The sequence below is a fragment of the Molothrus ater genome, chromosome 7 (assembly GCF_012460135.2).
Source record: "Molothrus ater isolate BHLD 08-10-18 breed brown headed cowbird chromosome 7, BPBGC_Mater_1.1, whole genome shotgun sequence".
Lineage (NCBI taxonomy): Eukaryota > Metazoa > Chordata > Aves > Passeriformes > Icteridae > Molothrus > Molothrus ater.
The window spans coordinates 17769857-17794425 of NC_050484.2; the positions used below are offsets into that span (position 1 = coordinate 17769857).

Sequence of the window (24569 nt, forward strand, 5' to 3'; positions counted from 1 at the left end):
CCATTACCCGAAGCTGTAGCTGGATAATTAACCTCGGATATGCAAACAGACCAAATTTATACCCATCCAAAAAACCCGTGATAGTCGTCCATCTTGGGTGTAGTCTCTGTGAGCCTCCTGCACTGCCCAAGGTGCAGCCTTTGAAGGGCTTTCAATAAATACCTACCTTTAACTTTGTCTAGCATGTGTTCTAAGTAGCCTCTCCAGGCATCACTTCCACATTTCTCTTCTGTATTGTATTCTGTATATGATAACATGGAATATTTCTTCCTTATTATGACAAGATGACTATTTGGGAGGTTGGTGAACACAGTATTCTGGGTACATTGAAAATGCAGGCTACCACAATTTGATCACTTTCACATTTCTCAAATAAAATCCCATTAGAGAGACAAATCATCAAGGAATCATTTGAGCAGTCAATGGAGAGAGTGACATGAAGCGGGTAAAGACAGCTGAGTGTTCCATGACCACCTTTTTATACTTTTGTGGGTCTCCAAGCACTTCACTATTTTAAATCACATGATCACCCATCCTGCAAAGCTAAATATTCTGTATTTTATTAACTGTAGTTTTATACCTCTACTATGTTTGCCTATAGGAAATCAGTAAATCAGGGCAGAGACTTCGGCAATTGATTACTGGGCAATAAACAGGCAGAATGGTACACCATAAATCAAGGTGATAGTTTAGGGGCTGGACATTAATCTGATTTTTTCTTTGATTCCCCCCTTCCAATATTTCATTTCTCAGATCAAATTTAATCTCTCACTCAAATGAACTGGAAAGAATTTCTGGTATGGAATACTCATTGGTGAAAAGGTATATTAGAAAGTACTGACATTTACGTGAGATTCCTAATACGCCTTAAACACACTGAAGTGTTCAGGAGCCTGCCAGAGAAAGAAGCAAGAACGTTCTCATTGAACAATGCAACATGTATTTTCCAACAGCTTAAGGCAAGGAAAAGGCCACCTCTCTGAAATTCTGCCTACTGCATTACACGAGGTTACATGCAGTAACCTCCTTTGACAAACAATGCGCTTACAATATGACCAAATGGATAAAAACAAATTAAAATTCTTCCATATTTATTTTCACTAATGTATTTTTACGTGCCTTCATAATTCCTACTGCTATAATTCCAGGACATGAAATGAAACATAAAATGATATTACACCTTGATACAAGAGGTATGATTAGATAGACCTTATAGTGACAAACTGATATTCCATACAAATACATGGAAAGCTGTGGTCCCAATTCTGATGAACTCAAGCATTATTCAGAAACCCCACAGAATAGTGCTATAGCACCCCCTTTCATACATGTACTTCCTACATGGCATTCCAATGAAATGGCATGTAAAACTTCTGATCTGACAGACCTGGTTTTAAACTAGCTCATTAAAACCTAGCGCTCACAGTGCTCAGAAAACAAAGGGGGTAAGAAAGCTGCTTCTCCCAAAGCTATCATTACAGAGCAGTTCAGTCTGCTGAGGGCTACTGAATTAACAGCAGATGGGCAAAAGCAAGAAGCAAGTTACACTACAGTTTATCAGTTTACAAGATGTATAAGTGCTGCTGAGTAGGAATTAAAAAAAAATTATTCTGACCTTATGAGGGCCAAGTCTCCCTGTCTCCAAAGTCACTGCATGCTGAAGTAATAGCTGTTCTTCATTACTCAAGTGTTTCTCAAGGCATGTTCAGTAACTTCTAACACAGTCCACACAAAAGGAAATTGGTTATTTGTATGTTATCCAAGGAAGGCTGAGTAATACACCACAGTAGGAAAGACCTCTAAAAATAAGTCACCTCTCAGCAGATTCACTCCCTTCCTGTCCGGGTTTGAATCAGTTTGCAACTGCATGAAAAGACAAAGCTTAAGGATGAATTATGGAGAACTGTAATGATCACACTGCTCAAATGCACTCATTTCCCTCCTACTCTGTTTAAAAGAATCCAGTTATTAGGGGTGGAGCAAGGTACTGCTCAACAGGATGTGCGTGACCAGAGCTCCCCATGCGTAGCCTTCTACTTTCATGTCTATTTTTGGATATATTTTCCTTTGTGCTTTGAAGTAGTTTTTTTGGGCAAGGTAGCTAGCACCACAATCACTTATACATGCTGAGGAAGGAAAGCAAGGCCCTCATCAACACAAACAGTATTTTTTCCTACAGATCCATAGAGTATCTTGGAAGTCTACAGTGTTGTAACAGTAAAAAGTTACTTTTTTCATGTTTGTTAGTGCTCTTCAGACACCAAAGCCAAGGACAGTCAGTGCACAAAGGAACATCACCGGTGATTCCCATAACCTACTAGCTCTTTATCAGGGAACAGTGTTCAGCTGTGTGAGAATTCTGCGTGAGATTTCATCATCTTTAATCCACTGTAACAGCGTTGATAGACAACGAGTCTCCAAGGATGAGTAAGCAGAGAAGATCAACAGATGTTCCCCAACAGGATGCTACTTCAACACAGTCATTAGAGAAAAGACTGGCTCATTTTAACTGGTAATTGTTGTTATCAGGACAGTGTCATTTGTTTTGACCAGTTTCCCCTGACTAATAGAAATGAAGGTCACAGAAAATCTTTCTGTACTTAAAGGGCTGACTGAATATAGGGCTGCGTGTACTACAGAAGGCACACTACTGTATTTTTTATAAAGAATATTTAAATTTAAAAAAACTGGCAGACTAATACTGAATAACAAAAAAAGAAGTCAGTTTAGGAGTAGCTATCTTTCTTTCTTTCAGATATAGACCCAACTACATTAGTACTCATAGAAATTAATGCTTTTGCTGTATATTGTGCATTAAGGACATCAATAAAACATATCTAATCTGGGAATCATTATACCAATACCATTGCTGCTTAGCACAATACAGCTAATACAGGATAAGTTACTTTTCAATTTAAACAAAACTCAGAGAAGTCTGCAAATTCACAATATGAAGTTTCAGAGATACTGAAAAATCTTTCTAAATTTAGAAATAATTAAAATAGATAAACTTTCTCTCAAAATCTATTTTCAGGATGTATAGTAAAAGTTTCATGAGCAGCATAATGGATATGTAATTGTCTTCCAAAGAACTGCATAGATATAAAAATATTCGTTGCAAATGTGAACTTCATCAGTAGGCTTCAGTATTAACAAAATTTTAGTGTTAAGAAGGACACTTCATAGCTTTTACTCCAAGCATTTCAGATTAGTTGCACATTAAATTAAAGCCAATACTGAATCTATTTCTGTTGTTTCATTTTCCAAGATTACATTCACAATCTAAAAACAAGAAAAAATACTTAAAATTGCAGTATTGGATTTTCTTTCCTCTGAAGGAATAACTCTGTTATTTGGTTAACAGAGTTTTGATTTGTTATTTCTCTCAAAAGAAGGAAATCAATTTCCCCAAAAATTAATTTCTTGGGGAAAAACAATATTAAAAATAACAAACAAATTAAAAATAACATATATTGTATTTTTGCACTTCTATTATTAATCATTAAAATTCTACACACATAAAATCAGCAACCATTTTAAGAATACTAACCCTACAATTTATTTAGGCTGTTCTTATACTGCAGTACTACATTATTTTGGAAATATTTGACTTTTTTTTTTCTGGATAAACCACTTCTTTCATGAATTAAATTCTCATTATGTGGACAGTTGAAATTTGCCCACAGTAGATTTTAGCTCTTACAATATCTGGACTGTAATGAACTGACATCATTGCCTTTCCCCATTTTTCCATGGTACCATATGTATTAAATATCTATGATCCACTCTTGACTTTGTGTGGGTTTTCACTAAACACAATTAAAAACAGAATGACATGTAACAATAACAGTTTCCTCATATAGACTTTGTCACAGCAAAGATATATGAACCTTAGGATAAGGCAGAAAGAACAATGCAGCATCAAAAACATAAAAAGTCTCCCTTTAGAAAAGTATTTACCTTTCTTCAGGTAACAACAATATTAATAATAATATAGTACTGGTGCTACTGTTGGGAAAATTTTCTCACATAATTTTCTATCTACTTTAAACATTGTCTCTTTATCACATGCTAGCTGCAGTTTATGCAGACTCTGGGATTAGCAGGTTGCAAGGAAATAAATATTACCTTGAAAAAATGAACAACTTTATTATATCTGAGACCAACCAGCAAAGTTGTATTTCATTGAACAATTTTCCACTCACTGAGAGCACAGGGATAGCCTCCTTGAAAGAATACACAAATACACAACAAAACATATGAGAAGTTCACTGTAAAATGGCACAAAAGGCAAAGAAGTACCATAATCCAAACTGTGGTCTCTGACTGACACCTGTAGCATTTGTGACGTGTTCTACAGCCCAATTTCATAAAGGCTGCAACACACAAGGTGTATGCTAAAGCTGCCTGTGATCACTCCAGTACTTCTAATGCATATCATCTTCCACAAAAGCATCTATCATCAAAAAACTCAGCAAAATCATCAAAAGTGCTAGAAATTAAACTGTATTATAGTGATTAAAGAGCAAATTATGTTGAAATTGTTTTTAAAACAATTTAAAATATAAAATTCAAAAATTTTTAGAAGGGAATCTCCACATCTCCAATAATCCTGATAAGAAAACAATCTCTGAAAGCTTAGCAGGAAATTCATACGCATGGAGAAATGACTATGCTTATACCAACTAAAAGTGAATTTTTACAAAAACATTACCAGAGAAACCTGAAATTGGATTTATTCCACCCATCATTATCTTGTAAAGCACTATCCACATTATCAAATTTCTGACTACTGACAAATGCTGCATATGTTAAAACAGATGAGAACACTGGCATATTTCATCTTTTCACGCCAAGGCCTAAAACTACAATGCAGCTGCTGTAGCAAAAAAAAAAAAACCCTGTGAACTGCAAAAAAATATTGCCTTGTCAGATTCTTCAAATTAACTGCAAAACTTCAGTAACTGTAGAAATTGCCAAAACATTTTAATTTAGTTGTAGAACCTGCCAAAAAACAGTACAAATCCTGGCTATGCAATTCAAAGAACGATTATCTGATATTGTCAGGGCATTCAGTGACAAGCATGTTTCACTCACACAGCGGTCTTTCATGCCTTGGCAATGCTGCACCATTAACTGTGCTCAAGGTAACATTGTTAGGCAGATGATGAAAGTGCCATTTCCTCCATCAATGTAGATAGTTGGGGATTTGACTTTTTTTCTGATACTGATGTCAGAACTGCTTCAGGACAATTATTTGCGGTATAATACTGCTCTTTCACAGGAAAAGAAAGAAAAAAAAATACATCCATCCACAGTTAGAAGCTGAACTAAAATGTTAAAACCAGCACCTATGTCTTAAATATAATTAGTGTCCCTAGACCTGCAACTTTAGGACACTGTCACACCATCTGGCAGCTCTGCACAACACCTACACTTGTACAGTCACCATTTCAAACGAGCTGGAAGTACAAACTGGCAGTGGTGTAGGCCAGGCCAACAGGATGCCTTCCAGTTCCCACAACACTTTTCAAACCAAAAGTAGTGCTTGCAAAAAGGCAAACAGATTCAAGTTCAGTAACTTTCTGCAGCAACGTGTTAATGAAGTCTTCTCTGCATGGATACCAAAGTAGACAGACTACAGAATGAAGAACCTCAGCAGTATGTTTTCCACAAAGAAAGTTTTAAGGAAATTCACATGCAATCAGTAAGTCAATTTTTAAGTGATCTTGATCCATCTGCAAATTCTAAACCCCTTACAGCTGGTGATGAGACAGGAGAAAATGAGAATAATTTAAAATTTCAGAGTATAATAAAAATAGACTCTCCTCATAAAAGCTGGCAATAAAAGCAAAATTAAGGCTAAGAGAGCAACACCTGCAGTATATAAATAAATTCTACCAGAAATTCTACCACCTAAGTTATTTCATTACAAGAGGCCTACAAGAAAGAAGTACAGGAGTACGTAATCATACATTATATGAAGCACGAAAGAGAAGTAAAAACTTTCCTTTTTTTTTCCAAACTAATTTAAAATAATTATACTTTGCTTATGATATAAACGTCATCATACTATGTGGTGGTCCATCCTGGAGAGGATGGGCTGTGGGCCAACCATGCAGCAAGTAACAATGTTAGACCCTGGACACTGAGAAGCTAAGATGAGAAATCTCTAGTACGGTTATGGTGAGATGTGAAGGAGAAGAAAAGGATGATGGGAACATTATGCAGATTAAGTTATTCCTTATAAAGTTACATTCTGAACCCTGCCCTCTGATTAGTTAATCTTGTGCTCCACATAAGGTATTGTTTCTGTTTCTCTCTGTTCATTGGTTCCCTGCCCTCAGATAATGTCTATATAAGGCTGCGTTCGCCCCATTTGGGGGTCTTCTAAAGGAGCTATGTACATCTGCTGCTGTTTATGTTTTGTGTTGTGCCCTCACGTGCCTCCTTTTATCTCCATTAAAGCTTTCCATTTCTAGCCCTTTATTCATTTCCATCCCTTGTTTTATTTTATTGCCACACTCCCAGCTGATTCCATCCCAGGGCTGCACGTGCCAGCAGCAACAAGGGCTCGTCCGACATGCGATGCAACAATACTATATTACAAATGCTTTCAAGGTCAAGGCATTTTTTTCTGCATTAACTGCAAATAAATCTGAACTTACCTCCCAAAGTGCTTTGAAGTCCTTCTGCTCAATTCGAAGGAGTTCACTATGTTCCCTGGTAACAATGGTAGCATGGCGAGGAGTGTTATCCAGAATGGACTCTCCAAAAGCAGTTCCTATTCCAAGAGTGCATATCGTCACAGCATCCTTTGATTCAAAAAAAAGAAGGAAACGTTAAATGTTTCAGGATGTTTTGAGAGTTTTTGTGTCTTATTTTTAATAGCACTGCCTTGAGATCCTTCAGCAATCTGCTTAGAAAGAAAATTAATTTAAGCATCATCAACAAAAAAATCAGTATGCTTTTAAAGCAATATGGGAAGCTTTAACATGGAAACAAGTGGGACTTCTGTTTTCTATATTCATCAGTTGAATTAGACATTTCTGAATGCAAATCTGAGAACACAAGAATCACTTCCATCTTTACAAAAACCTGTGATCTCTGTTAATCTACCTCTAAACACCGCTGATGATGAGATCTTTAAAAATGTCAGAGGTGATGAGAAGGTAACTAGAATCAGAAATGCAATCTTGGAAAATAAACTTCTGTCCTTCACAAGCTACTCTCATGAGAAAGAAAATTCACCTGTTATGTTTTCTGTTCTGAAAACAGTTAACTTTCAATTATAATAACCTCTTGTATTATATTGCATTTCTCTATTGTACAACCAATGTGCTTGTACTGTTGAACCAACTCTTGGCCTTTCTGTTGAAAATGCCAGCAAATCTTTCGATTGTTAATGGATGTTTCTCAACTAACTACCAGACAAAAAAAAAAAAAAAATTCACATAAATCAGGGATTTCAAGAAAACTATTAAATTTCAAACAACTTGGAAAAAATGGATCCATGTACAGAGCCATAAGAAGGTCCCAAACAAGCAGCAAAGTCCACTTCAAAGGAGTCTATATGAGCACGTGCCATTCTAAATGATGTCTAAATCAATCTCCCTTGGCGAGAAACTCCTCTGTAGTAGTTCCTATAAAAATTTTGAGCTACTGCAGAGAAAACAAGTAGCCATTAAACAACTTGCTTGAATCAAGATCTTTAGATACATGTTCTATTTTCAGCTCAAAAGTTGGTTTGTTCCTCATCACAGGCTTGAAGCTAAACACTCACGTCTTTTTTCTGAGATGGGCCTTATCTGACGGTCTGTTAAGTAATTTTTAAAATTAGCAACAGCATAAAAAATTTAAAATCATACAAACTGTACTTAACAAAGGAAAAATATTGCATATGCACATAGAGAATTACAAATAAACAAAAAACACATGCTAACTTTACTTGATACAACATGAGAAGTCTAGTTTAACTCTAAAATGTAGGATTCATGCAAAATCAAAGCAGAAACGTTTGTTATCCTCATGGCTGATAATCCAGGAGAGATGCATGAATGTGTTTCAGCATCATTTTCTGTTTTTAGAATTGCCCTGCTTTTCTTTCATGCATCAAATAAGTCATAATAGTCAAATATTATTAATATAAGGTTAGTAGCTTTGTAATTGCAATACACAGACAAAAGCCCATAATAGTCCAGTTCCCTGAGCCACAGCAAATTGCTCTTACACAGATGTTACCATATAAAATTGTGTGTTCAGGAAAACAAAATCAATTCTATCTCAGAGAAGATCTAGGAAAAATTTACCAACTGTCAGAAATAAATTTTCAAGGAAGGAAAATAAGAACAGGTTTTCTTTAAAAGAAAGATTAGTTGGGAATGAGCACCTTGGCACCTAAACAGAAGCCTCTACAAACAGACTGTAATACAGTTTATACACTGAAATCTGCCCTCCCAAGCTTACATTTCAGAGCTGAAACACTCTATGCATGGTACGATACTCGCAATGGCATTCAAAGGATCTACAAAGAAAATGAGGCTACTGCTCATACAAAATTTGATCTCCAGATATACAATGCATCATTCTCAATCCTATTCAGAAAGTTCAGATAAAAGAGCTCTGTTCAGGACAGGACAACCAAACAGCCTGGCCTAAAAGAAACTTTTCCTGTAGGTAGATCATAGACATTGTTTACATTTTCTAACTTCTCACTCACTCCCCTCCCTTCAAAAAATAAAACTCATTTTAAACACTTCACCTTCTCTGACTGTTTACAACCCTAAAGAATAATCTTTAATGACAGAACAGACATAAGAAGCAAAAAGGATAATTGTTGTTTAAGAAATTATAACATAACTTCTGATGAGGCAGTTGTTAAGCTTAAGAAATAAATTAAAACTGTGGAGTGTTAGGTCAAGAGGCTGGAATGGTCCTATCTACATTCGTTAAAGGAAAAGCCAGGCTTCCATCCAATGCCTTGTTAAGGCTGACCTAGAACAGAGGCTAGATGAAGTTAAAGAATAAAGTAGCTATTATTAAAAGGCCTCCATGGATGCACCTTGGGCAGTACAAGAGCCCAGCAGGGCTATACCCAAGATGAACCAAAATGGTCACAAAATGGACAACCAGTCACGGGGTCTCTCACTTTTATAGGTTCTAGTACATTAGCATATTGGAGTTATGTGTCCAGTTATAGCTTTAAGTTATGAGTCCCATCCTTCTTGTTTTCCTCTCTTCAGTTCACCTTGTTTATGCTCTTGGGCCTGAAATGTGGATCAGTTGTCATTGGTCCCAAGCTAGAGAAGGAATTGTTTTTTCTAGCTACTCTGTGAAGAGAGCTTACCATCCCTTAATATGAAGCTCAGAACTACACACTAAAGCAGTACAGAATCTGAAAAATATAAAAGCTTAAACCTAATGCATCACATCAAATTATCAAGTTCTTTCAGATTTTTTTCTCAGCCATCACAGTTCTCCACAGAAATGCAGTTTCACAGCCCACTGGGGTGCAGACCTATATGCCTTCTTCGAGGCTTCAGAGCCCCATTTTCTCGCTACCCCTTGTTTAAACATCTCCAGCCTCCTGGGGAATCAGGTGTGTTTCCTATTATGCCTGTTAACCTTACACTCAAGAATCTCCTGCTGTTCAGTGAAGACTTCAGGAGGATTGCTGGCAGCTCAAAACTCCCTGTTTGCTGTTCCCCTCTGCAAATCCCAGAAGCAGCAGGGTGTTCTAGTGGCTGGTAACCAGCTAACATTCACACAGCTATTTAAAAGGCAGTATTAGAGACTTAGAAAGATGAGATTGCTGTCATTGCTATCTGTCCTCTATACACACTATAAAACAGTAGCATTCAAATCAGAGGCTGTTTCTGTATTCAGTTTCACTGACTCTTACTGCCACATGAGACACATGCAGGGAATGCATTCTTAAGCCTTTCCCTCACCCCCCCCCCCCATCAATCCAAAATATTATTGAATTTGCAAGAATATTTTAATGGAATGGATGAGAATCAGAAAAAAGTCTCTGCTTTATTCCCTTCCCCACCATCTCAAGGATCATCCTGTATCCCTCCTCCTTGACTTGTGACCCCTTCAGTTTCTCTAGCTGGCAAACAGAACTTTTGTACTGTGTGTAAATAAAATCACGGTGTCAGAAAGAGAAATGAAGAAACCGGGGAAAACATTACTAGTGCTAGGCTCAAAGGGATTGGGGACATTCCTTTAAAATTTTAGTTTGTTCAACATTTTGAGTTTATGAGGGAGCTGATGTAGCTAGATTGTTTTTGATTTCATCATTTTCTTACACCTTGCATCTTTATCTCATCTGAAAATCTGTGTCTCTCTAGGACATCATACTATCTCTATGTTTAACTGGAGTTTTGCCAAAGCTGGCATTTTGAGAAGCTTGCTTATTATTACTTTGACACAGTTCAGTTTGTCCTCAGTAAAAATTTCCTTTTATAGCAGAGAAACGAAGGATATACATGCTATGAAGTAATTTTTCTGTTCCCTTATCTTCACTTCAGTGTTTCAGGCATTCAGACAAGAAGTCCATATCAAAATATTTCTAACAATAACACAGAAATACCTTCTGAACACACTAAAACGGCAGTTTGCAAACATGTTAGGCCACCCTCTTTACACAAGACAAGGTTATTTACTTAAAGAAGGCATTATACTTCTACAAAAACTGTGAGCAGCTTCTCTTTTAGTACCTAATTAAAATATGTATGGTTCAGATTAACTGTACTGTAATACCACCTTCATAAAAGCTACCTGCAATGTCTTAGATGTTTTCCTACATCACCTGACAGAGAGAAGTGAAATTATTTTTCTGCATTAACTTCCAATAAGCAAAGTTCAAAACCAGAATTAGCACAACCACAACACAGGAGCTCAGCATGAGCCAACACACTCTGCTGCTCAGCTTAGTACATTAGTTCAGCCAATCTCTGTGTTACAATGGGTACAGCAGTTCTCATGCTCAAACTAAATAATTTTAAACTAGCTTAGGCATATTTATACTACGAACTACAGTACAAACCTATGTCACAACTTCACATAGATTATCTCCAAAATACATAATGACATTTACATGCTGAAAGCAGTATTGCAAGGACTATCCTGTTTAAATCCCTTTCCTTGCTGCCACTTCATCTTATCACACACCTCCTTTGTCCTCAGTTTCAAAGAGCTGTGAAATTCTTCCATTTCTTACATGAACATCTGAACCTCTTTCTTCACAGTCATTCTTCTCAGCAACCCCACTAACTTATTTGGCTTTTCATCCCCAGCCCTCTGCATCTTCTTACAGCTGACAGTGCTGTACCATCCAAGCACTCACAGCTCCTCCTTTATAGCTTTTATAAAACAGGCTAATTGTTTTTTAAGTCAATGCTCTATGTTAAATTTGGTCTGTTTTTAAAAACTGACCTGCCTAAAAAACTCCATCATAACATAGGCAAGATAAGCTGGCAAAAGGCGCCAGCACACATTATAATTCAGCTGGCAAAATAGAGAAAAAAAACCCAGAAGATCAAATTGCTATTTGGTCTTTGTCTTTTTTCTCTTCATTCCATCATAGTTTATCAGAAAAAAACTTTGGGGTAAAAGGCTCTGAATCTAATTCAGAAAGTCACAGTGTTGCAGAATCTGACAGCATTGTAACACTGATGTCATAATGCATTTATTCCCAGCTTTATTCTGAGACATTGCCAACAGTCATCCTTAGACTGTTCAGCTTCAAAACAGAGTTCAAAAATGAAACATACACAAGGCACTTTGTCAGCAATGTATTTAAGACAACACCAAACTAGGAATATCCCTAAGACAAACTTCTATTACTAAATATCTCAACATTGAGTAGGCAACAGTGCCAAATAAAAATGAAAGTCAGAATCTGATCATAACTGAGGGCAAAGACCTCTTTCTGATATATTCTACAGAGGCTGCCTTTGCTGTTTATTTTGAAGGTAACTTAACTATATTTTTCTATGACTTTTAAGTGCTGTATTTATCAGGGTATTTGTTACAAAAAAGTTGAGGCAAGACCAAAGCAGTTCATTATAGTTACCTCTGGAATTCACAGTGAGACGTTTTCACCCTAGAAAAAGTTCTCTTTGATCTCTTCTTGATTGTTGAATGCTCAGAAAAAATCCATTAATAGTTTTCACAGAGAGCAGACTCCACTCAGGGTGTACTGGATGAGTAATCCTGTCAAATCCCTGTAGCCATTCCAACGGCATATGAAATTACCAGCACATTTTACCAGCTCGGTGGGACAAAACTAACAGTAACAGCAACATTTTCTCTGGCCAAACTCTTTAAACAGGTGTGTATGTTAAATAGCCGAACACGATTTACAAAGCGTCCATTGCAGCATCGAACACGCGCTCGGGTTTGCTTTGCATTCTAACGCTGCCCTCTCGTGACAGAACACAGCTTTGCAGGCAGAAAGGATTTTTCCAAACCAATGTGAAAGCAAGGCTTTATGAGGTCCTAAATATCTGTGTCTGTCTCTATTAAAGTTCTTAGAACAATAGATTGTAATAGTTCCTATTACATCTATTATAATATCATATAATAGCTAACGTCAATATTTCTGTTTACATGAATTCTCAACTTGGTCCTAATCAGTATTACTGATATTTTCTGAGAGAAATCACAGGTGTCTACATTAGTAAGCTGCTGTGCAACAAGAATGCGTATGAATTAATACCTCACTAGCTACACTGAAGTCTTGATCCATTAGTACCTTAAGATTTAATTTCTAGTGCAAGACATTTTCCTACATGCCTCTGTAGGAACAAAGATTATTAAGCATTTTTAGTAGGGACCAGGTGCACAATAACTTACTGCACTTCTCATGGGAGAAAGCTACCAATCACCAAAGGTGACTGCACAGAGAGGTAGCACATGGTAGCTGTTACACAATGCATTAATTCCTAGGCTTGATGAAATTTAAGTTTCCCAAGCACACAGATACATACCTAGCAAAATGGGACTCATATTTTTAATCAAGAGAATTGATTTTCTGTATTTACATTAACACTGTAGGCATCATCATATAATCATAGGCTAATTCAAGCTGCAAGAAAACTCAGGAGGTCATCTAAAACCTCTCTTTATCTGAAGTATTAAACAGTGTCCAGATTAATTAGTCATGTCTAAAGACATTTTAACCAATAGGAACCTAAATACCAAGTTAGCTTTCCTCCTACTAGGAAAGACAGAATAATCCTGTACTTTTACATGAGTCTACAAACTTCTAAACTCAGGTAAACATCTGCATCTGTCCTGCTATGCTGGAAGTTTCTCATTAGCATTAGTGCCATTTATGGTAGAATAGTAACACCTGACCAATTAGTCACTACTATGACTTTGCAAAGGACCTTTTCTCCTGGGTGATGTGATTGGAAAATGTGCTCCAAGTACCCCTACACCTCAAGCACTGGTCATCCATCCCCAGCTGGGAGCACAACGCTGTCAACTGAGTGTGCCAGGGCTGCCCTGACAGCAGTACAACACCGTATTGCCTCCATCATCTGGGTTTATAGTGAGCACAGTGGGCAGGGAGTGCTAGCAAGTACTTCAGTTTCAAGAATGACTGGTACCAGGCCAACAAGAAAGTACAGGCAAGACTGTACAGGAACTACATCCAGGAGCTACAGGCAGGAGAATGAGAAGGAGACCAAGAATGGATAAGGAGGGGCATGGTATAAACCCCAAGCTGGAGCAAAACCAGAGAAAATGTTGGACTTAAATAGTATTTAGGAGTCCCCACACATGAAAGTTATTCAAACAGGAATGGCAAATGCATGGGCTGCCATGTTTTTGGCAGTGAGGCTATATTCTAGGGCAGCTAGGCAGTGGTAAGAATTCAGTTCATTGTTCGCATCAGAAGGAAATGTGAGGTAATGGTAATGCAGAATATAATTTCTAGAACTAGAATCACATGAATTGTAATTCAACAGCTTCCTACTGGCAGGAAAATGAAGTTAACCTGAACAAGCAGAAAAAAATATTTACATTATATTCATTAAGAAACTGAAGTGTTCCATACTCCATCTAATGGAACAAATCAACACTCCAAAGAGATTCTTAATTTAACATCCAGATTGTGCAGATGTATTACTTTCTGAGTAAAGAGCATTGATTCTTCACAACAGTGTAGTGCCATCTTTTGGCAAACACTGGAAAATCCTGATTGCTTTAGACGTCCACAGAAAAGGGTCTCATAAGAGCCCAGTACTGTTCCAAATTGTGACAATACCAGTGACAGCCAGGCCATGCCAAGAATTGCTCAAATTAAGCTAATTATACTCTCAATCAATCTCTACTTGGTACAGTGAAAAGGTTGCTAAAAATAATATGAAAGAAGTTCCTTTTGCATCTACCATTCTACTGCAGGAAATAGAAAGACCCAGTACTCACACACTGCCTTGACTTGCACTCTGACCCAATTGCAATGGTGATGCGATGCTCAACAAACTGAAAAAAATCCAATTTCTGCTATGAGCAAAAAACTTTCCTCAATCAGCCAAACTTTGGCCAAAGAATACACCACCAACATCCCCCCCCATACATGCTCTTTTCAATCCAGGTGAGGAAAATGGGTAGTAGTCTCTATAAGGTCCTGGATAGCTATACTAATGCAAAGGCACAACGAGTCCCTTATCAGAGGTACAACCCCATGGGACATCATGGGACAATCACTGGTCTCAAACATGGGAGCAGGAAAGGGACAGGATGTCTTCCCAGAAGACTAAGCTCACAGCAGCAGGTGCATGACATTAGACAACATGGATGGGAGACTCTAGAAGTATCTCATCCCTTTAGATTTTTATTTACTCTAAATTTTATAAATCCAGGAGCACCACGATACTGAGAAACCACTTTAAATTTGGAGAGAATTTTACTTGTTCTTCTGTTTCTTAACACTGAATAGGTATTACCTACAGGCTTCTTGTCCAACATGGCAGCAGTTCCAATAGTCTGCTATTACTACACCACTTCCCATTTCTGCAGTGGAGACTGCATTATGCTGTTATTTGCCTACACTGCTAGTGGGTTCACCTTGAACTTCCTGAAGAAGAACTGAATTAAAATATTTCTAGAGAATGAATTAACAACTCTCCAATCTTTAGCACTACTGGAAAAGACAGAGGAGACTTGTATCATATTGAAATGTAGACCATTTTCAGAGCATTACTCTTCAGTTTCTTGTAATCAATGGTATGATTTGCCTTCCTTAGACTAAGGACAACTAAGACTAAAAGAGACTCAGAGAAACATAGACATCCTTGTGATATGACAAAATACCTGTATAGAATGTGTTGTTATCTACCTCACCATAAATGATGTTCTTCCTTTGTACTACTGACCGGATGGTTGCAATGAAAGATCTATTTTACCTGGTGGTTGCTTGTATCAGACACCTTCACATCCAGTGATCCCGTCAGGACAGCATACCAATTCGTCCCAATATCACCCTGACGGAATACTGGAAAGATGAAATCTTGTAAATAAGAGTTATCTTAGCAACAGTAATAAACATTTTCTCACATATTACTGCAATACTGTGGTCACTGCTGGCACCATCCAATTTGCTATATGAGATTACTTATTTACAATTACAGTAATACTTCCAGTGACACTGGAAAGCACATATTTTAGTAAACTAGTCAATACACTGTGGAAACAATGAAAGCACATAGAACTGCTTCACTCTTCTCCCCAGTTCGCTTCTGTTCTACTGTTCTCTTAGTTAATTAACTAACCAAACAAACAAAACAAACAAGGAAAAGGTTTTTCAGAACAATGTCCCTTTGAAATTCATAATCATCCAGATTCATTGGTGACAGACACAGCTACCAATGAATTCAGTAAGAGTTCTGGCTGAACAGCAACTGCAAGACTTTGATGTCCAGACATTCCAACTGTGTGATTACAGAGCATCAAAACCCCTGTTACTCTAAGCAAACCCCAGTGCTGCATGCCAGATTTACCTGAGGTGTTTCTGAGGACTTTACTAATACCACAGGTTTTCATCAGCTATTCCCCTGGTATGCATTCCCATCACAGGACTACCACTTATTTCCATTTCAGCTTCACAGACCAAGCACAGGTGTGCACCTACATCAGGCCCACGGGCTGCCAGTGCAGGCACAGAGCTGCTGCACCTCTCAGCAGTTTGCAGCTCTGCAGGTCGGGCTTGTGCCGGGGTGCCTGGAAACCACACACTATCAGTGATGTGCCTTGCTGGCACACCTTTGCCCCTAACAGCACAAAGCACTGGCAAAAGCAATCGATAATACATTTACAGGAGAAGAATGAGGCTTAACTCCAATGACTGGCTTGTAATCTTTCAACAGAACAGTGGTAGAGTATTATATGGTAGAGTATTATATCCTACTGTATGCCCTGCTACCATAGATTCACTACACACTGCGTTTGTAGAGCAAGCAGCACTTTAGTCCTGCCTTGCCCCATGACTGTGACTGTAAACATTCCGCTGATTCTGCTCTCATGAATCTCCTAAAGACAATCACAGTCTAACCCCCAAGTTTATCTACATAAAATACATAATCCTATGAAGCTGTCTTACATGTGATTCCTTTTTCCAGATTTTCATAATATCCACAGAGACATATCTGCTGGAGAAGGTTTGGATGAAATTTCTCAAAAGCTTTCACTTCTTTCAGTCGTGTGAATATTATATCTACATCTTCACTAGAACGTTCCAAAGGCCTGCAAGAAAACAAAACACAAGGGCTTAATCAGAGAAATATCTCCACCTGCATGCACTGAACTTAAAAATGTTTGCATTAAATATCACACCATAATATAAACAAATTAAAATGCATTTTACAACTACATAATGAACTCCTTCCAAGACATCCTAACAACTGCCCTTTATCAACTTGAACGTGATTCTTATAACTTCAACACAGGCAGCATCCAGAAGCCCACATAGCACCAAAGTCTCAATGCAGCATCACTGTACAAGTATATATGATGATACAGTCCTAATCCTAAAGATCTTAGAATAATTTATAGTTTTAGGTTTGTAAGAAAACATTAACAAACAGATGTCCAAACACACAAGAGGTCCGTGGAATCAGCGCCCAAAACAAATGTTCTCTATCTGGCTAAATGGAAAGCATTAGATACCAACAGTAACTCCTACATCCAAGCTTCTCTTCCTCATTTTACTGACTATAAACTGACTTTCATCTTCTCACTTTCAAGGAAGAAGGAAACTTTTAATATGTATATTCTCTTCCATGAAGTGTCTGTCTCTTAGTGTTGGACAAATTAAATATGCAAGCAAGAATCTTAATTTTTCATCAGTAACACTCATGAGTTTTAATTCCAGTATTTAAAATATTTTAAACCTTTGACAGCAACACCTTTTAAAAAAGGCAAGATTTCAAGGAAAATAAAATTGCAGAACACTCTACTACAAAGTAGCATGTAGACCAGCAGTTCAGCAGGTTCAGCATACTACTACATATTTATGAAAATAAAGTGAATTAGCTCTGTAACACACTTTAAATGTGATTATCAAATATTATGAATCAGCAGGTAAGTCAAACTCTAGCTGACATCATAAGGAAAAAAAATTGTAACAGACTAAATGCAAACCACTAAGGACAGAAAGAAACAGATTTTCCTAGGACGTCATACTCAATCAGATGAAGAAATTATTCATGTATAAAGGCATAACAGAAAGAGAGATAACTGCTAGTAATCATTAAACTTATTACTCACTCAAATGTTGCTAGTTAATTTTTCTGACAAAAATGTCCTTTCTACCAGTGGATGGGCTTATAATGAACAGAAGTCAGATAGCTACAATGAGCGAAGACTAAGTTTTCACAAATACATAGCTTTATTCACCTTATTGTTATACTAACAGTGCAAGCATTCCCTCCAACAAGATTTTTTAAAGATTCCTCTTTGAAATCAAAGACTTTAAGGAATCCAAATCTTTGTCTCAGTGAAGAAACCCAGATCCTACTTTCATTGAATCTCAGTATCTCATCTTTCTTATTAAATTATGTCAAGGAGGGATTAAATCTCTATTCTCGTTTATACTCCAAGTTACCCTTATTAACTACAGATGAGAATAATAATTCTCTGGTGTATGCACTTGCTTCTACATCACAGTGACATTCTCTTACCACTTCAAACTACAATCAACTACAATAGCTCTCTTTTGAAATATTTCATATAAGATTTTCACCCATTTCTTTTTTTCTTGACTGTGCACTAGCTGACAAGTATTAATAAGCATTAACTCTCTTGTCAAAATCCTTTTAAGAAGATTAGGAGGTGCAGCTTGCAAACAGATTTACAATCTACTTATACAAGATCCCTACCCAAACTACACTAACTCTTGAAACACCAACTACCTTAATTTACAGACTCTCAAAAAACCAGCAAAACCCAACAACTCAAAAAGGTGAGATCATTCTCAGAAAATCATCCAGTTCCAGATTCAGCTTAAGATAATTAATTCTTATTCAAAAAAATTAACAAGGATTCAACTTGTCTGACAAGATGCCTCCGGATTTTTTTCAGACGTCCTGGGAAATGTCCTCAGTGTTAAGGAGTAAGGAATTACCAACAGGTTTCCCAAGCTGAGGTGGCCCTTATCCTTAGGAGCACATGAAATTCTGCCTGTGTAGAATTTCAGACTGCAGTGTAACAGTAGTATTAGTAGCACTCAAACTCATTCTACTAAGTGTTCATAATCTATAGCAACGAATCTGATTTCAAAAGCCAAGCATTAGTTACGGAGAAAAATGTACCATGGCATCATTAACTGCTTTTCCACAGGACTGCAAAACTCAGGCGAAGTTTGACCATTTTCTACAAAGCATCTTTTAATAAAATTATCATCATGGTAACTTACAATTATCATTAAATTGACATTAATTTTCATTAACTTAACATTCATCTATTTATGATGCCAAATTTTCTTTTCTGTTTCCTAAGTACAAGCTCCGTAACCTGGAACATAAACAGTCCAGACAGAACAACATAAATTTATTTCTTCATCATAGCTATCTTATTGTAAACTTGTTTTTGTAAAGCATAGTTTGGAGTAATACTTAAACAGCTGGTGTTATAACATAGTCCTTAGACAATTAATGATTCAATCTATTAATAGAAATGTACTACTGCTGGCAGATGGAGAATTATTCAAGCTTTATTTTCACTGCAATCACACTTTAAAAAAGCAATGGTATTAATCCAGAAAGGAACCATTCCCCAGAACAAAAAGATACGCTGCAAAAGTCAATCCCAAGGAATATCCCTACGCTCCCAATATGGCTCCAAAAGCCCCTGGAAAGACCTTTCCAGATACCTCATCAGATTACCTATAGACAGATCTCTGATCACTGCTGCTGTTCAATCTCACCAAGCTTGGCCCTCCTCTGGTGAACTACTGCTGGTGCAGATTTATTTCTGTTCTGCTCTGTTATATTGATGCTGATGCTACTGAAGTATCCCTTCACTGCTGATGCTGCAGAGTTACAATCTCGTATCCATGAGCAAACAAAGTCAAAAAATGCATTTCAGTGGGTCTTCAGCTACCACTTGATTTTCTGCTAAAGCAGAAAATTGTCCTGCACCCATTTCTGAAATCTCAAGACCAATGTATGGAATTAGGATCATAGGTTAATCTCAAAGTATGAACAAATATAATAAATCAATTAAGATTCTCCAGCTCTCATTTGATAGATGTATGAGCTGGAGTAAAAGCATTTTAAGGCAAGTGAAGCACCTCCTCCCTAGACCACCCCACTCAAAGTAAATTTTAACTCAAACTTTGCTGACATCTCATTTCACTGTAGCCAAAGCCAAGGGGGCACTTTAAAAGTTGCAAAGCAAAGCTACCAAATAAATTATTAGGAAGGGATGAAAAGCAAGAGTAATTTATTTTCACTACCCTACAAGCCTTTCTGCTTTGTTTGACCCCAAAATGCCTTCTTATTTATATTTCTAATTTGCCTCTTCAGAGCATAGTAAATTATTAGCTGGCAGTAATGTTGTCACACAAGACATCATCTATCTTCTGCTTCTTCAATACAACATCACAGCATACATATACAAGTGATAGCATCAGTGCTAGTTACATATTTCTATTCAATTATGTCAATAAGAGATTGATTTTACCTCTCCTTATTTGGATGTGAAGATTGCAGGAGCATATTTTATAGAGACAAAACAATTTTCTTGACAATGTCTGCTTGACTAGCTATGAAAGGCAATTATAAAGAAAATCTGCCCCACGTCTATCCTCATAAGGCTGTTAAGCTCAACATGAGTGCTGGCAGCCCTGAAAGCCAGCCACATCCTAGGCAGGAGCAAAAGCACATGAACCTCCTGGAGCAAGTCCAGAGGAGAAGCATGAAAGTGATGAGAGGGCTGGAGCTCCTCTCCTATGAACATAGGCTGAGAGAGAAGGCCCCAAGGAGATTTTAGAGCACCTTCCAGTACCTAATGGGGACTACAGGAAAGCTGGAGAAGGACATGACATGTAGTGTTGCACTGCGATGCCATTTCCTGTTTCACCTATCCCAACCCCTCAGGTGTGCCAACCTTTCCTTTCCCCTTTGCCCTCCTGCTAAGAGCTGTCCATCAATCTTAACATTCCACCAAGGGCGTCGTGTGGTTGGCAGAAGTTCAAAAGATGCCCCTCAGGTCCGGGTTCATTGGCCTGTCCAAGCATCCCTTGAGCCTTCCCCTCCTCACACCTGGTTGGCCCTCACCTGTCCCTTCCCCGCCCCCTGTCCCTGGGGCTTAAAAGAGATGAGAGCATGCGGTCAATATTCCATTGGGAGCTGTTACAAGATTCAGAGGTCTACCATCCTGGAATAAAACTCTGGATTAAAACTCTACGATAGAATCCTCTCCTTTCTCTTCACCGTCGCCTGAACCTTTTCCACCAGAGGTGAAACTGAGTTCCTACCATGCCTGGATTTGTTCCGAGTGCCCAGCTGCAGCATCCAGCCAGCCAAAGGTGTCTCTGGGGTAAAACACCACAGCTGCTGCCTTTGGCCCAGCAGCACGGGCCAGACGAGGCCAGGCACATCCCACCCGGAAATATTGGGATTAATATTCCATAATGTAGTAACAGGTCAAGGGGCAATGGCTTTAAACTGCAAGAGGATAGGTTGAAATTGGATATTAGGAATACATTTCAAATTCTGAGGGTGGTGAGGCACAGGAACAGTTTGCCCAGAGACACTATGGATGCTCCATCCCTGACGCTGTTCAAGGCCAGGTTGGCTAGGGCCCTGAGCAACCTGGTCTAGTGGAAGCTGCCCCTGCCCATGGCAAGAGGGGTTGGAATGAGACAATCTAAGGTCCCCTCCAACCCAAGCCATTCTAAAATTCTTGTATTTTTAAATGTAAACTACTCAAGCTCAAAGTTCAAATACAGACAGAGGATAACTGTTACAATTCTTCACATACACAACCTGGGCAAAGTATTTCTGCGCACATTTAATACACATAGCTTTATAAAAGAACCTATTTTGATTAAGTATTTTTAAGATGAAGTATTTGAATGTTTATATAGGATGTTATGAAAGACTTGTTAACCTAGAAGAAAGAAACAAGTTGGAGTTTTTTTTATTTGCTTTTGTTAACTTAATCTAGCTATAAACTATTACTTTCTGTTACCATATGTCCTTTTCTTTAGGTTCTTTTTCATAGTGGGTTTGACATTTGAGAAAAAAAACAGAACAGATGTGGTTTTACCTTCTTTGACAAGATGCTTTTAGAAGTTTAAAATGTTTATTTGTATTAAATGTGTTCAAAAACCTGAATCGTGCTCTAACTGAATGAAAGCATTGAATTCCCTTCCCTTGATCTCTTTAACTTTTTAAAACAGCTGTATTTTGATTCAGACAGCAATGAACAGCCCACGAAAGATGAGCAGATGGATCTATTTCTTCCACTGTTGAGACTGTAGAAAACAGCTAAAACACTAGAACAGACAAATAAAACGAGTTCATCGCTGGGTTAAAACCAAAGCATCAATGCAAAGATGCAAAGGCAAACTCCATGAGCTGGAAAGTACCAGTAACCCCTACCATGGGCTAATTAATGAATTTAATAGTACTTTAAAATATATTCAGCTGTGAAACATGAGCAAGTAGACAGCACCAAGGAATGCCAATTAAAACCAGATCATTCCTCTATGCTCCCTATACTTTCTTCTGTCCTTTCCTGACATGCAGAAAAACAACATTGTAGGATGCAGAAAAATACCAGCACCAACAGAGCATCTTCCCTTACTGAGAGCAGGACAATACTGCAACTCTCTCCTCCATACAATGCTGTAAGGATCTTTGACTTTCCATTTCTCTTTGAGAAAGGAAAGTATAAGAGTGGAATACCAGTGATCAAAACATTTTAGACTGGTAGTAAGCCACTTAAATGCTAACAACAAATGAAGTCACTTTTAATCTGAAGTAGTTTCCAGATAAGGGTTTACTTCAATGGCAACAGAAGATAATTAACTCCCACCAAGAGCACTTTTTACAGAGGCATTACCAAATCTGTTTTCAACACTCACAAGTCAGATCCTCTTTCCCTTGTCATGGGAAAAGTCTCATCATGAGGCTTTTAAACAATAATCACATTACTATTCTTTTCTCTTGAATGTCATTTTAAGACACTCTGGGATTCCAACTCTCATTTCCTCTGACAAATAGGAAATAGAATTTTAGTTAAAAACTGTTTCCTAGGACTCTTACACACCTAAATCATTCTGGAGTTTAGATTTTTTAAAAAAAGGGCAACACAAAATTGCCTGTGCTTAGTTTTCAGTTAATTACTACTGTCACCTACACTCAGAATCCCTGTGATAACCTCTCAGGTCCTGTACATAATGTACAAGAAACACTGTAGATAATCCTGCTCTACGCAGGTACCGAATGGCCAGCCGGTTAAATGCAGTCTGACTGACTGCCAGCTGCAGTCAGACAGAATTTGTTAGAGTTGAGTTCTGTCTTCTTTAGTGAGGACAAAAGGACGGCAAATACAGGGGACTCTCCTTTACCTACCTCATTATCATATTACTTAAATAATTTTGATCAATTTTGAAAAATTATTGGAGAGTTAAACAGAGCAACCAAGTGTGCTCATTTCTTTACATACCCTGATGTATCAATTATGCATCCTTCCAAAAGATCAATTCTTAGATCTGCATATACAGTGGAATGGCAAAAGATGTATTTATTAGCTGCTTACATTCATAAAAATTTCTCTCAAGTTAAAAATACACTACCTGAACAATATAGATCTCATAGGAAATAGACTCTTTTCTAGCTTCATTTGCTGTCTAGAAAGACAGAATAATTCAAGAGAAATCAAAATGCAGAATTATGTTCCTTCATTAGTGAGAATCTGTATATATTACAGATGCTTTGTAATCAAGATGTGACTAAATTTTATTGAATTTAACCTCCAAATTTCATAAACATCAACTGGAGCTCAGGACAGTTAAAATTCCATTTGACAGAAGTAAATTCAGATGAAATTACATTAACCAGCACTGCAGCTTCATAATAAACATTAAAAGCACTTTAATATGAAGACAGACTCTGAGATACACTGCAATTGAAATCTGTAATTGAACAATATGCAAGTGATGATATCCCTCGATTCAAACTCTGGCCACCACTATTCACCAATAACACCATGCCAAATGCACCTTTCCTGGTTTAGGATCTGCATTGTAACAGCTAGTGAAAATTTAAAATTTACAGTAATAATGAATAAGTTTTACAGATTTACATTTGCATGCATTTTGACAACTGACAAATTCAAAGATGAAAGAGAAAGTCAGTTCAGGAAACATTCATGGATATTGATAAAGCAGCAGAAATAGTAACTGATCATGCCAAATACAGAGCAGAAAATACAGCACTAAGGAAGTATCATTAGAATGATAAGCTTTGTTAAATGCAGCAAATTGTAAGATGCAGACAAAAACAGATGTCATGCTAGATAAGAAAAATACTTGTATTTGGAAAATATCTGGTGAACACCTGACTTTGAGGGCACAATTTCAATTACCTGGTTTGTCGGTTTTTTTATTCCTTTGCTGGGATATGGAGTTTTTTTATAAAATAAATTTAATCTGCTTCGAGTATAGGATTTTACAGGATTTTACAGATCAAATCCTAACAACATGTCAGAAAGAACTCAGGCAACGAGAGTTTAAACATGTTTCCAGTATCATCTGGTGAAAGAGAAAACCTATAGGTGCACCGTGTAGCATACCAATCCTGCAGCCACTTCACAAGACTACCAACTAAATTTGAATGTATCATGTCCTAACTGTCCAATGTGCACGTACTGCCTTTCTCTGCTGGGCTATGACAATGTTTACACAATGCTGGGGTAATCACTTTCTCTTCCTCTTAATACCTGTCCATGGCACAAGTGTGTAACTTACTGCGACCACATGAAACAAGTGGAAGCCAATACTGCAAATGTGGAAACCAGAGAGCAAAAATAAACCAGCTTATTTAAAA

At 37.5% G+C, this 24569-nt stretch overlaps 1 protein-coding gene across 2 annotated transcripts in view; it reads right to left on the bottom strand.

Moving 5' to 3' along the window:
- Positions 1 to 24569, bottom strand: part of RAPGEF4 (Rap guanine nucleotide exchange factor 4) — a 141376-nt gene that overhangs the window by 112207 nt on the left and 4600 nt on the right. For both annotated transcript variants that reach the window (XM_036386418.2, XM_036386417.2), the window contains exons 2-4: positions 16613 to 16755; positions 15420 to 15508; positions 6669 to 6815 (exon numbers count right to left, since the gene is read on the bottom strand). In XM_036386418.2, the coding sequence (XP_036242311.1) occupies positions 6669 to 6815; positions 15420 to 15508; positions 16613 to 16755 (379 nt within the window). The remainder of the gene's footprint in view (positions 1 to 6668; positions 6816 to 15419; positions 15509 to 16612; positions 16756 to 24569) is intronic.